General features: G+C 49.6%; 1 protein-coding gene across 8 annotated transcripts in view; it reads left to right on the forward strand.

Moving 5' to 3' along the window:
- Positions 1-15,161, forward strand: part of NEO1 (neogenin 1) — a 553,761-nt gene that overhangs the window by 292,543 nt on the left and 246,057 nt on the right. For all 8 annotated transcript variants that reach the window (XM_044979726.1, XM_044979730.1, XM_044979728.1 and 5 more), the window contains one exon: positions 8,600-8,750. In XM_044979726.1, coding sequence (XP_044835661.1) covers positions 8,600-8,750 — 151 coding nt within the window. The remainder of the gene's footprint in view (positions 1-8,599; positions 8,751-15,161) is intronic.

Below are 15,161 nucleotides of genomic sequence, written 5' to 3' on the forward strand. Positions count from 1 at the left end.
AATCAGCCAGCACAAATTTCATCACATTTTTAATTTTAACATTTTAAGCAGTTCATTTCAGTTTTGTGTCATGTTAATAGCAAAAGCAGGTTTCTTCATAATTTTAATTTCGTATAAATGACTAGACATTAGCAGCAAATGCATTTCAGCATTACTTTACACACAGAAAACACATCTCTGCAATTGTATGCTCTAGGAAAGGAGAAAAGAGCAAGAAAATACTTTTTCCTTGAATTAAAACTCATTCACAAACCTTTTACATACCTCGAATATATTACTTATGATCAGTACCACTGACCCCCTGTCCATCCATGGTAAACCCTCCGTAGCTTTTCTCTGGTTTATAAAACAGCTAACAATAAAACAAACCATGTAGTGTCTGCATAAATACATTTTGGTATAAGCTGTGCGTGTAGAAACTCCTATATTTCGTGACTAGCTAGACATGTTCTCCTTATAGTGAGTGGAAAAGCTAAAACATATTGACAACTAGTGCAAAATCTAATTTATATCAGTATTTCGAGCTGCCAGTTTCAGATCCAAAAGTTGCAAACTCATGTTTTTGTAGCAATGAATTTTGTAACTGGCAATAAAACATCAAATGAGAGTAAACTATATAATTCAATATATCTGCTTTATTCTCAGCTGTAGTTATTTTTATTAATTTTGTGTGTGTGTGTGCCATGAGGGTTGACAAATTTCTAGAAGAGAGAAGTCTGGTTGAAAACTTTCTGCTTTAGGTTTTTCAAGTTTGGAACAAAGGAACTTCTCCTCGCTCCTCCATCCACACAGGCAAAACTCTCTCTCTTAGGAAGAGTCTGCCCAAAAGTCCTAAGTCTTCCTTCCATTTTTTATACAGCAGGACATTGATTCTGAGTTCTGCAATTATTTTCTAATATAGGAATGCAAGGAGAAAGTGCCTGGATTGTGGCACCAGTTTTTCCTAGTCTTCTACATCGGGGTGGGGAACCTTTTTTCTGTTGATGGCCACTGACCCACAGAAAAAATAACTCGTGGGCCACACACAGCCCCGTGGGGCGGATGGGGCGGGGAGGCTCAGAGCTTCCCCTAGGCTCCAGGGTGGGGCCATAAATGAGGGGTTCAGAGTGCATGAGGGGCCTCCAGGCTAGGGCCAAGGGGTTTTGAGTGTGGGAGCGGGCTCAGGGCTGGGGCAAGAGGTTGGGGTGGGAGTGTGGGCTGTGGGAGGGGGTTGGGGTGTGGGAGGGTGCTCATGGCTGGAGCAGGGGGCTGGAGCACCCCTGCTCTACATAATCATTCAAGCCTCTCTCACCAGCATCAGCACCCAGAACCAGAAAAGCCTTGATGCAGGCCTTTTCAAAGTTCCCTGCATGACCCACCTAGTTGGTTTTATAATTGTTGTTGTTATACTGCAGGAGTGCCTATTGGCTGCAATCAGGATTTGGAGCCCTAATGTACATGTTGTATGCGCACACTTATGAAAAGCCCCTGCCCCAAATACACTATTATATACACAAACATACAACACTAAGAATATGATGACAAATAAAACAGAGCGTGCAGGGACTCACCAGATGAAATGATAAATGTGATGAGCAATGGTCTTAGTACACTAGCTGCCTAGACATTGTTGAGTGTGTCTTTTGGCATCATGACAAAGGTGAATTTTGAAGAGGGATTTGAAGGAAGACGACAAAGTGGCTCTGCAGATTTTTACAGGGAGTTCCTCTCATAATGGATGACATAAGAAAAATGCAAAGATGTTTGAGGGAAAATTGGAGTGATGGGTGATAAACATTGGCAATGTTCACAGAGTAGAGATAGGAGTTGATAGCTCAGAAGTATATAAGAGATGATAGGTAAGGTGAGGTGAAACTTTGAATGTCTTTAATGGTGAAGACAAGTAGTTTTTATTTGATGCAGTGGAGCAGTGGGTGTGAAAGGAGGAATTAGAGTGGTGGTTCTTGGTGTGATCAGAGTGATGAGCCCAGGAATATGATCTTTGCAGTAGCATTTTGAATAGATTTGAGGGTTTGTCCAATTTTAGAGATTGTCTGTCAACTAGCTTCCTTTTTTGTAGTGGATGAGACACAAATGCGCACACAGACTGTTAGGTTTTGATCTTATGGCGGTGAGTGTAACATAAATACTCTCAAAAGGCTCTGCCTGAAGTCCTGGTTCTTGAAAGGCTAGTATTGGCAGGAGAAGACTGATAACTAAAGTGGTAGAAATGGTGTTAGTTTCTAGGAAATCAGTTACTTCCAGTGGATATTATAGGTTCTGTGTTAAAATTACGTACTGTGGTAGGGACAAGGTAGACAAACCAAAGTCCTGTTCCATCCTGATGATACTGGAATTCTTCCAGGATAGGGTCAAAAGGGCACCCTCAGTGGGTAAGCTTCAGCTCTGGGTAATAGCAGCATCTTTTTTCTAGGGTTGCATCGTGGGTCACTGAAGATATGTGTACACTGTGAAAAAAGACCTGCGACAGTGAGTCTCAGAGCCTGGATCAACTGATTCGAGCTCACAGGGCTCATGTTGCGGAACTAAAAATAACAGTGAAGATGTTTGGGCTTTGGCTGGAGAACGGGCTCTGAAACCTGGAGAAGTGGAGGAGTCTGTGAGCCTGGGCACTCAGCCTGAGCGTCTGAGCTACTATTTTTAGCCCCTCGGCATGAGCCCTGCAAGCCTGACTTAGGTGACCCGGCCTCTGAGACTGCTGCCATGGGTTGGCAGTTTGCTTGTTCTAACTTTCTTTCTAGATAGGCTAATCCTGAGAAACTGTCTCATTTTCAGACTCAAAGTAAAGTCAGAGTGCCATATCGACAAGGACTTTCACCTCACAACCTTTCCCCTAATTCTAAATATCCAAATGCACAGTTCAGTATTTTAACGTCCTTACCACATTTATCTACTGAAATAAGTAGCCTTAGGCCCTTGGATGCTCATAGTTTTTACAAGTGGCTAGAGAAAGGAAAAAGCTGTCTCCTTTTGTGTAGCATAAGGCTTGTATTACTGAAGCATACACATCAGTCAGTTTGACTTCTTTCTCTGGACTCAGGGTTGACTCTGCCACAGGGATTTCATTTTTCCAGGCAGAAAGGGAGTTGGTATATAGGCTTGGCAGCTTGCTTTGTAGGCTTGGCAGGATTCAATTTTAATGGATAGATATAGGTCAATGTCTATTTCAGCTGACACACTGAAATCGATGAAAAAAACGTGTCTGTCAGTAACAATCGGCAGGAGTGTATCCTCCCCTGCTTGCACATGTGGGTATCAGATGTTACTGGCCTTGCGGCAGTGCAGGGAGCTGTCTGTAGCCCTAATATCATGAACACACTCGTATTTCATCCAGAGGGCTTCCTGCACTGCCACAGGGCCGGTGACATCCAATTCCTGCAGGCGCAAGGTGTGGAGGCTGCAATCCTAGCGAAACAGAGCAGAAATCCCTGGCCAAACCCGCAAAGAGGACTGTGAATCCTCAGCCACAGAGGAGGCCACCCTTCTGCTGAATGTCTCTGTCTTGAACAGGAGGCATTCAGCGGTGGGTGGCCTCCCCCATGGCAGGGGACATGTAATGCTTCTTGCAGTTGTGGGTGGGAGGTTTCTGCTTTGCTCTGCCTAGCCAGCACCACAGCCTTCCATTCACCTTGCATCTGCAAGGACTGGTTGTCACTGGCCCTGTTGGCTCTTCAGGGAGCCTCTGCAGCAACTTTGTCACAACCCTGCTCACTCATTCATCAGCCACAAGTGTCAGAGCCATCCTTGGGCGGGGGCTGTTCGGCAGCAGCCTGTGGCTGGGGACCTGTTCTCCTGCTAGCAATCCTGGCTTGAGGTCTCTGGTGTGCTAGGTCAGGACCTCAGCTTCCCCCACACCTTGTGCCTTGGGCCCTCCAGCCTCCTTTGTCAGCACTGTGCTACCCCTATCGCCAACCCACTTTAATTTCCCCCAACTGTAAAAATAAAAACAGTTACAAATAGAAAAAAATATTAAAAATAAGAATAGATAAAAATAAAAAAAATTCTTAAATATAAAAAAGATATTAATAATCTAAATGAGCAAAAATAAAAATCAAACTCTGTCAATCCTAAATGTTTGACAGATAGCCACCTGAAAACATTCTGTACACATCTTTCCAAAGTACTACAAAATAATTGCCACTGAATCTTGAAATGCTGCCAGTAAAGACTGTGTCCCAGGTTTAGTGGAGTGGGGAAAGATGAATTAATTCAAGTGGGTCATCATGAACCCACCTTGTAGTTTTAAAATTGTTTCACAGAGCCTGTTAGTCCTAGCCTCGGGGACCTTGAGCAGAAAGAGTAATTTCTTTTTTGTTATTGGAGTTCCCACCAAAGGGTCCTGTAGTTTGTTGTGAAGTTTGGACCAATCAGCTACTCATGTAGTGTTTAGTTCTTCTTCAAGTGATGGTCCCTATTATTCCACTGAGGAATAAGTATATGCACCATGCATCTGGAGCCAGAGATTTTGAAAGTAGTTGTGTCCATTGGTCCACGCATGCGCCCTTGGCTCACCTCATTGTTTCACCTGAGATGATAAAGGGCAGGATGGACCAACCATGTATCCAGTTCCTTCTCACCGCCACATGGTCCAGGTTAGAACTATTAGTGTCCTCTCATGTGTGACGCACTTTTAAAAAGATAAAGAGTTGTACATACTCTAAAGCTAACCGTTTTACTGTTTTTACTGTTTATGTAGTAGTTTTGGTAGTTTACTTGTTTCAGTGCGTGGATACTGGACTATGCCAAAGATCCCAGGCTTTAAAATTTGCGCCTCATGCCAGCGACAAACATCAGCATTGCCTCTACTGCTTGGGAGAAGCTCATATTTCATCCAGGTGCAGTATCTGCCAGTCCTTCTCCAGCTGTACCCGAGGAGGCCAGGCTCTCTGCCTCCAGAAGCATGTCTTGGAAGTTGCCATGAAACCCCCTCCATACATTGGCCTGAGGCAGCCAGGAGTGCACCTCCAGCTACAGAGTCTGAGTCCAGCACCAGCGGTACAACTGCTATGGATCCTGTGCTGGAGCCTACTTTGGAGGCAAGGAAGCGTGCACATAAGCGTGGCAGTAAGTCTTCCTCCATCCCTAAGAAAAGAGAGGCTCTTTCCATGAGTTCCAGTCATGGGGAGGTAGCACACTCTAAAGCACACAAGCACAAAAAGAGACCGCTGAAACCAACGGATCTGTCAGTACTGGGTACCGACTTGCACACACCATCAACACTGACATTTCTCTGAGCTCAAGAACCATCCACTCCATGGAGGACCATTATTCCCATACTGGATAGGGACGGAGAGAGGTCCCTTGACTCCAGGGAGGTTGGGAAAAGCACCAGAGCCCCAGGAAGTGTTTGCTCTGGGAAAGCTGAGGCCTCTGCACCATCTGGGACCCTCTACTTCCTGTGCAGGGCATGCCGCAGCTGAATCACTCCTCACTCCCTGCTCTGGTGGTGTACACATTTCCACTGGCTCCTCCAGTACCGCTGATGGAACTGGTCTTCGAATTTTTGTCTTCAGAGGAATTGGATGAAGGACGGGGGCTGTCCATCCCTTCCCGCCACTATGAGTACCAGTGGAGGCTTCTGCATCCTGGCAGTAACCTCCACTCCAGCCGCCCACCACAACACCCTCTGGATCTGTCATACTGACCCTACTGGGGATCCTGGTCCCAATACCCATCCTTGGAACCTGTCTATTCCATCAGAGAAACATCACCTGTTTCGCTGTCTTGGGCATCTTCGAGTAGATGCTCAGAACTGATGATGGAAGAAAAGCCACTCAGTCCGATTCCACTGGTACTGCTGGAACAGGAGAGATTCCCGTTGTCCTCATCTGAAGCAGCAGTGGCTTTGGACTCTCCCGCATCTCCTGACGACTACTGCCAATTCCAGGATCTTCTGCGCAGAGTGGCAGGAGAGCTGCACATTCCTCTGGAGGAGATCTAAGACACTCCTCAGAAGCTGCTGGACACACTTCACTCATTGGTGATGGGTAGAGTTGCTCTGCCAATCGATGCCATCCCCGAGCCAGCCTAGAATGGTTTGGCATATGCCAGCCACATGTATGCCTACCACCAATTGGGCAGATAAATGCTACTATGTGAGAGCCAAGAGGCATGAATTTTTCTCATGCCCTTCCCACCCCACCCGCAATTCACTTGTGGTCCAGGGAGCGATGGAATGGGCTAGACGTCAGCATCCATGCTCCAGCCCATCCGACAGGGAAGGCAAGCAGATGGACCTTTTGGGCCCCAAGATCTTCTCCCCTCAGTCAGCCTTCCTTTCAGGATCTCAAATTATCAGGCATTACCTGGCAAATACAGTTTCCTTCATTACAGCAAATTGGAGGACTTTGCTGAAAAACTGCCACAAGACCAGGCCGACTTCCAAGCAGTAATGGAGGGGAAGCTAGTAGCAAGATTATCGCTACTAGCTAGTAGCAAGAAAATCAACTATACCCTCCTGCCTCTTCCATGCTGCCACGAGTACCCCAGAGGATCAGATGGGACAGAATAACAGTCATTCTGAGAGATTTCTAGTTTCCCAACCTCCTCTGCATGTCTGCCCATCCCCCAATTCCCATCCCTGCTTTCTTCAAGCTACTGACACAGCACAACGGCAGGATCAGACATCCCAATCCACAGACACTTCACCTCAGAGTGTGGTATTTGGATGGCATCTTCTCTAGAATGGGTGTGTCCATCAGAAAGCAGTGGAAAAGAGCCCACTAGGTGTTCCTACCAGGTCAAGTGGAACTGCTTCACCCAACAGAAGGAGCATTACCCAGAAGTAGTGGAGATTCTCCTGCTTTTAGACTCCCTTCTGTCCTTGAAGGCATTGGGTCTCTCCCCCAACTCTCTCAAGGTAAACCCAGTGGCAGTTTACACCTCCCCCTCCCCCCCTCCAGAATGACATTCTATCTTTACACACCTGCTGATTGCTAGGTTTTGGAAAAGTCTCATCAGAACCTTCCGACCCGTACAATCCATTTCTCTCCAGTGGGACCTCAAAATAGTTCTCTCAGCACTAACAGAACCACCATTTGAACCACTATCTTCATGCTCTCTGTCACTCCTTTCCATGAATGTCACTTTCCTTGTTGGCTATCACTTCTTTGAGAAGAGTAGGTGAACTTTGGGGCCATGATTGCAGACCCTTCTTTCACCACTTTACATAAAGGTAGTCTCCCTGCGCCTGCATCCAAAGTTGCTTCCAAAGGTCATTTCCCAGTTTTATCTCAATCAGCCTATTCAAATAATAATAGGAGATATACCAATCTCCTAGAACTGGAAGGGACCTTGAAAGGTCATCAAGTCCAGCCCCCTGCCTTCACTAGCAGGACCAATTTTTGCCCCAGATCCCTAAGTGGCCTCATCAAGGATTGAACTCAGTGACCTGCTTTCTTTCCAAAGCATCATGCCTTGGAAGAGGAATGACGACTCCACTCTCTTGATGTCCGTCGGGTCTTTGTCTTCTACCTGCAGAGGACAAGACCGATCAGAAAATTTCCTAAACTCTTTGTTGCAATAGCTGGAAGAGTTAAAGGTCAGACAGTCTCCACACCGAGAAACTTCACATGGATTTTGGGGTGCATCACACTCTGCTGTCAGTTATTGGAACGGCCTTCGGTTTCTAGGGTGCGGGCACATTCCACAAGAGCCCAGGCTTCGACCATAGCCTCATTCCATGATGTACCACTCTGGGACATATGTTGAGCAGCCATGTGGCATTATATCTTGGTGCAGGAATTGGTGGCAGATGCCTCCTTTGGCGCAGCTGTCCTCTGCTCAACTGTTCCATCTTTATCCTTGTACCCTCCTCTGACTTAGGTACTGCTCGTTAATCACCCTCAGTAGAATACAATAGGGACCATCACTTGAAGAAGAAGAGGAGGTTACTTACGTGTAACTAGAGGTTCTTCAAGATGTGTTTTCCCTATCTGTATTCCATTTCTCACTCTCTACTGTGGATCTGTTGGATTTACAGTGAAGAAAGAACTAGAGATGCGGATGGTCTGCCCTGCCTTTATCATCTTGGATGAAACCATGAGGTGAACGAAGGGTGCATGCGCAAACCAACAGACGCTACTACTTTCAAAATCTCCAGCTCCAGATTCTTGGTGCTGTGTAATACAGATAGGCACCACACATCTCGAAGAACCTCCAGTTACAGGTAAGTAACCTCCTCTTACTGAGTGGCCGTTTCCAAGTTTTGTAGGTATAGCTAGTTGCTCAGGTTGTTTCCTTGGGAATTTGGTGCAGGCTGGTTTTGAGAAACCATAACTCCAACCCCAGAACAGTCAATTTGCATGTCTGGAGCAGGAAGTCAGATGCAGCCAGTTAATCCTAGATTAGCTCTTTCCAGAAACTCCATTTATAGGTAAGACAAATTAGTGTCCTGTAGAAATGCCTTCTTGGCTTTATAGTTTTGTGTTTATCGTAGCGTCACCAGCAAGAGGTAGAGAAGCAACTAGCTGCTTCATTGTTTTGAGCACTGTGTTTACTACTGAAGGGGCACAATATGCTGGTGTTAATTTGATAATCTCATTGTCTTTATTCAGTGTTTGATAACTTCATTGTCATTTTATTTACAAAATATTTGCAGATCCAGAGGTTCCGTTAAACCTGGTGTTTCTGAGGCAACCTTCTTCACTTACCAAAGTTACTGGGCAAAGTGCAGTTTTCCCATGTGTCACTGCAGGATTTCCAACTCCAGTTGTCAGATGGATGAAAAACGAAGAACTTACCATACAAGGGTAAGTAATGGGTAGTAAATGGAAATTGACTTTCCCATTACCTAAACATAGTAATATAGGAATTATTATGCCAAGTGAGACTTATGGTTTTAGACCTAAGTTCACTTAGCTTCTGCTTAATTTTAAAGTGACACAGTAGGTTCTACTGCTCTAATGTGGAGGTCTTTAGGTTGAGGGATGTGACAAGCCTTGTGCCATGTCGGGTGGGCAGACCAACTCAGTCAATCCAGAACACTGGTAAAACAACATGGTCTGTTCAGTGGATCTAAACCACAGGAGTGTCAGTATGATGCCACATGATCACATTTATTTATTTGTTTGATATTTAAAAACAGGAAATTGCACACAACAAAACTGTTAAAAGAATGTTAAGTGGCAAAGTCAAACATTCGAAAATAGGGAAATTCCAGAATTAAGGTTACCTTTGTAACCTAACTGGGCTCCCTTCTGCATATGCATTATGATATTATTTAATTCCATGATCAAATGCTAGGTTTTCCACAGTATCCTTGCCTTATTCAGTGCACAGAAAGGACAGTACTCAATGAGCAACTATAGAGTATTTTTTTGTCCTCATTGTTCACTGTATGGTCCTATGCCTTATTTACTCCATACTATTCAAACCCTGCTTTGAAGGCATTTATTAATTTCCTCATGGGCTTTTTTTGTGGTGCTTATCTCTAGAGTATCTGAGTAGTTCACAAATATTAATTTATTTTCACAATACATTTGTGAGATTAGGTGGTAATATGCCTATTTTACAGATGAGAAACTGAGGCACAGAAATCAAGGTTGAAAGTATTTTAATTTCGATGTCCAATTTGAGATGCGTCAGACTAGATTTTTCAGTGTACATAGCATTATATAGCACTTTATATATTCAAAACCCAGCTCCCACTGACTTCAGTTGCAGCTGTAAGTGTTCAGCCCTTCATCTGTTCAGATCCCAAGGCCTCAATTTGAGCACTCAGAAACATACCTATCTCATAAAACTGGAAGGGACCCTGAAAGGTCATTGAGTCCAGCCCCCTGCCTTCACTAGCAGGACCAAGTACTGATTTTGCCCCAGATCCCTAAGTGGTTCCCTCAAGGATTGAACTCACAACCCTGTGTTTAGTAGGCCAGAGCTCAAACCACTGAGCTATCCCTCCCCCATTCAGAGCATGCTATTAGTTACCACGCATTAAAGTTTGGTTTAAGCAATTTTCTTGGCATCACACGGGGACTCTGTGACACAGGCAGGGATAGAATCCAATTCTCCGTGGCAGAATTCAACTGCCTTACCCGTGAGATCATCCTTTCTCTTCCTGTAATCTCCTGCCTGAATTGCTATATATTTTACAACCTCTGCAACAAATGAGGCTGAGATCCTACAGACAAGTCTCCTTCATTATGCAACCTTGATTCATTGATTTAGGACTGAGTATTGCACATCTTTTTCTAGATTTAAAGGCCAGTTATCTAGAATGTAAGTGGGCGTGTGGGTCTTTTCAGGCCAGCCTCCCAGGGTATGTCTACACTGCAATAAAAGACCTGTGGCTGGCCCATGTCAGCTGTCTCAGGCTCACAGAACTCAAGCTGTGGGACAATAAAATTGCACTGTAGACCTCTGGGCTTGGGCTTGGGCTGGAGCCCGGGCTCTGGGACACCGTGGAGGACGTAGGGGTGGCATGGTCCCATAACCCAGGCACCAGCCTGAGTCCAGACATCTACACTGCAGTTTTATAGCCCTGAAGTCCAAGTCAGCTGACATGAGAGCTGCAGGTGTTTTATTGCAGTGTAGGCATACCCCCAGTGACTTGATGACTCCATACACTTTTATGAGCTAATGGTTACTACATCAGTGGACATCTAGTCTCTGAGAGAGATAGTAAGAGGAATATTTCTTTTTCCTTTAAAGCTCAAAATAAATGTTCATTTCTACAAAAAAGAGGGAATAAATAAGGGGTTGGGCCCTAAAAGCCTTTTTTTTTACATATTATACTACAAAGTCTCTTTGGTCAGGTAAGGGACAAGAGAGATATTTGGCTGTTGCTGGCTAAAGTTGATTCCATTTGTGTTATGGCTTTTTCCTTAGAGAAGTGGGTTTGTTAACATAACATTTATTTTGAGGGGGTAATAAAGAGGAAAATTTGATTTGCTTCACTCTGCAGAAAATGAGTTCTTGATTTGTTTTTCATAGAACACAGTTCTTCTTCGAGTGATTGCTCCTATCCATTCCATTGTAGGTGCGCGCGCTGTGCGTGCCCGGCTCTTCGGAACATTTTTAGCCTAGCAACTCCGGCGGGCCGGCTGGCGCCCCCTGGAGTGGCGCCGCCATGGCGCCTGTTATATACCCCAGCCGGCCCGTCCGCTCCTCAGTTCCTTCTTTCCGCCCGTGACGGCTAGTAGGAACAGTGGAGTGCTCCCTTGCCTCCACAGCCTTAGCGTTCTCCGTAGCTTTCTGTAATATAGTTGTTGATAGTTCTTAAAGTTTCTTGTTTTCTTGTTACATAGTTAGTTGTATAGTATAGCATAGTATAGTAATTAGGGAATTAGAGGGGTTAGCCCTCTTCTTCCGCCCCGGTGCGGGCTTATGCCCGGAGCACCGGGATTCAAGCCCTGTGCGGCTTGCCAGCGGCCCATGCCGGTCAGCGACCCGCACGACTCCTGCCTCCGCTGCCTCGGAGAGTCGCATAGACCAGATAAGTGCCCTATCTGTGTGGCCTTTAAGCCTCGTACGAGGAAAGAGCGGGACTCTCGGCTAAAGCACTTACTGATGGAGTCTGCGCTCCAACCTCCGGCGCCAGCTCCAGCGGCACCGAAGCCGGCATCGACGAGCAGCGCACCGGCAGCATCGGGCCGCGCCGGTACCGAACCGGCACCTAAGTCCCGGCACCGCTCCCTCTCCCCGGGGAGAAAGCACAAGGTGCCGAAGAAGGCCACCGCTAAACAGCAGCGGAAGCTGACAGCCCAGCCGCCTCCGACGAAAACGGTGCAGGCTGAGGCAGTGCACGCTAAGTGCATTGGGCCGTTGACTCCGGCGCCGCAAGGCCCGTTGAGTCCGGTACCGCCCAGCTCCCCGGTACCCACCGAGGAGGAGCTGAGGATCCCGTCAACGCCGGAGGCGTTTGCAACGGCACGGGAGCTTATAGACTTGACGACGGCGCCGTCGTATCACCCACCGGCACCACCGGTGCGGACACTAAAGTCCATCGGCAAGCCTGCGATGATTCGCCCGGGCTCCCGAGACGACCGCAACTCCAGGATCCGGACCCGGTCCCGGTCCCCCTCGCGCAGACGGTCACCGCCGCACACCTCTCCATCTGGTCGACGATCACCATCCCAGCGCCGCTCAATGTCTCGGCGCAGATCACCTTCCCGGCACCGCTCTCCATCACGCGGCCGGTCGTACTCCCGACGGCGCTCTAGGTCCCGGTCGAGAAGCCACCGGCACCGCAGCAGGTCCGGGTCACGGCACCGTGGCCATCACCGGGACTCACGCAGCCATTCAAGGCATCGCAGAGCGCGATCAAGGTCCGGTCCCCGGCGCCGCCGGTCGAGCTCCCGGCGACACCGATCCCCGTCCCGGCACCGGAGGTCCAGTTCCCGGCACCGTAGGTCCAACACCCGGCACCGCGACGAGCGCAGGTCCCGCTCGCCACTTGCCTCCCGAGACGGCCGGTACCGACCTTCGACACCGGAGGCTCACCTCGCGGCACCGCTGCCTTCCCGACCAGACACCGCTACGGCCCCACCCTGGCCGTCCAGGGAGCCCTCCGTTGCCTCCCCTCGAAGTGCGGTGGACTTCAGAGCCGGGTCGCTGCCACCAGACCATGGACCCCAGTATTGGGGGCATTGGGTACCCTGGCAGCAATACGAACAGGGGCCTCCCCCCCCGCCTAAGCAGCCAGGCTCGGCACGGTCGGTGCCAGTGGCTACCATTAGTAGGCCCCCCCCGTCTCCACCGGCTCCTACCGAGGCCCACGGCCCACCTGTCGGGCAGGACTCGCCGCCAGGTCGTCAGGAGACGGAGCAGCAACACCAAGAGGTGCTGCCGGGTCACTCTTCATCCTCTTCTCCCGACGAGGGGGTCGCAGGAGCGGCGCCATCAGAGCCCCCACCTATTGACCTCAGGGCACACCAGGACCTGCTCCGTAGGGTGGCAAAGGCCATTAATTTGCCTATCGAGGAGGTCCAGGAGGTTGAGGACCCTATTACGGATGTGGTGGGGGATGAGGCCCCCGTCCGTGTGGCCCTCCCATTTATCCGCACCATCGCCAAAAACAACGCCACCATCTGGCAGTCACCGTCCTCCGTCACTCCCACGGCGCGGGGAGTGGAACGGAAGTACTCTGTCCCACCTAAGGGGTACGAATACTTATACATACACCCCGCCCCAGATTCTCTCGTGGTCCAGTCAGTCAATGACCGCGAGCGCCACGGACAACTGGCCGCGGCCCCTAAGTCCAAAGAGGCCCGACGCATGGACCTATTAGGGCGTAAAATCTATTCGGCAGGAGGACTCCAGCTCCGCATCGCTAACCAAATGGCCCTACTATCCAGATATGCGTTTAATATCTTGGGGTGCCTTGCAAAATTTAGGGAGCTGACCCCTCCGGACTCACGACCCGAATTTTCGGCACTGCTGGAAGAGGGCAAGTTGACCTCCAGAACTTTAATAAAAGTGGCCGTGGACGCAGCGGACTCAGGGGCTAGAACGGTGGCATCCGGCGTCACGATGCGCCGCATTGCGTGGTTAAAGTCTTCCACCCTCCCACCTGAGGTCCAGTACACCCTCCAGGACCTCCTGTTCGACATGCAGGGATTGTTTTCGGAGAAAACGGACACCAAAATTCAAACCCTCAAGGACGGGAGAATTGCAATACGCACGCTCGGCATGCACACGCCGGCCACGCAGAGGCGGTCGTTCCGTCAGCAGCCCTACCGGCCTTTCAACCAATCCAGAACCCGGCCGTTTAACAATCGCCGCACGGCCCCCTTCCGCCGTAGACCGTCGGGGGGGCGGCGCAACCAGGCTCAGGGCTCGTCCAAGACTTCCCAGTCTCAGAAGCCGGCCTTTTGATGGGACGCCCGAGGACGGCCCACCACTCTCCCCCCAGGATCCATCCCTCTTGTTTTCGAATCGTCTTTCCCGCTTTCTTCCGGCGTGGTCTGCTATAACATCGGACAGCTGGGTCATCAGCACCATCCAGAGCGGCTACCGCCTACTGTTTACTTCGCCCCCTCCCTCCCACCCACCTTCCCCGTCCCTCTTCAGGGACCCCTCTCACGAGCAAGCCCTCCTACAGGAGGTCCAGTCTCTGTTGAGCGTGGGTGCCATCGAGGAGGTGCCTCCCTGCAGGCGGGGCAGGGGATTCTACTCCAAATATTTCCTCATCCCCAAGGCGAAAGGAGGTCTTCGTCCCATCTTAGACCTCCGGGAGCTGAACAAGTACATCTGCAAGCTCAAGTTTCGCATGGTAACCTTGGGGACCATTATCCCTTCCTTGGATCCGGGAGACTGGTTTGCCGCCCTCGACATGAAGGATGCTTACTTTCATGTGGCTATTTACCCCCCCCCCCAGACGCTACCTGCGCTTCATGGTCAACGAGGCCCACTACCAATTTGCGGTGTTACCCTTCGGCCTCTCCACTGCCCCCAGGGTATTCACCAAGTGCATGGCGGTCGTGGCCGCAGCACTCCGTCGTCGCAGAATCCACGTGTACCCATATCTCGACGACTGGCTGATCCGGGGTCGCTCTCAAGAGTTGGTGGCAGCGCAGGTGTCCGAGATACTGCACCTGTTCCGGGCTCTCGGCCTCCTCGTCAACGCCGAGAAGTCCCAGTTAGCCCCGGCACAGCGCCTGGAGTTTATAGGAGCGGTCCTCGACTCCAACCTCGCCAGAGCCTGCCTCCCTCGCCCTCGACACGAGACGATGGTCTCGCTGATCCGGGACATGCAGGCCTTCCCTTCCACGACGGTGCGGTCCTGCCTCCGCCTGCTGGATCACATGGCGGCGTGCACTTTTGTGACCGCAAACGCGAGACTGAGGCTTCGTCCGTTCCAGATGTGGCTGAAATCAGTGTACCGTCCCCACCGCGACCCTATAGACATGGTGGTCACGGTCTCGGACCCCACTCTCCAGACGCTCACCTGGTGGCTGGATCCGGAGGTGGTCTGCGCAGGGGTTCCGTTCCGCCCCCCTCGCCCGTCGGCTACCCTGACCACAGACGCTTCGGCGCTTGGATGGGGGGCTCACATGGGAGACCTGCACACCCAGGGTCTCTGGTCGGCCCAGGAACTCTCCCTACACATCAACGTACGAGAGTTGAGAGCGATCCGATTGGCTTGTCTCGCCTTTCTTCCGCACCTCCGGGACCGCTGCGTAGCGGTATACACGGACAACACGGCGGCCATGTTCTATCTG

The sequence above is a fragment of the Mauremys mutica genome, chromosome 11, assembly GCF_020497125.1.
Source record: "Mauremys mutica isolate MM-2020 ecotype Southern chromosome 11, ASM2049712v1, whole genome shotgun sequence".
In the NCBI taxonomy this organism is placed as follows: domain Eukaryota; kingdom Metazoa; phylum Chordata; order Testudines; family Geoemydidae; genus Mauremys; species Mauremys mutica.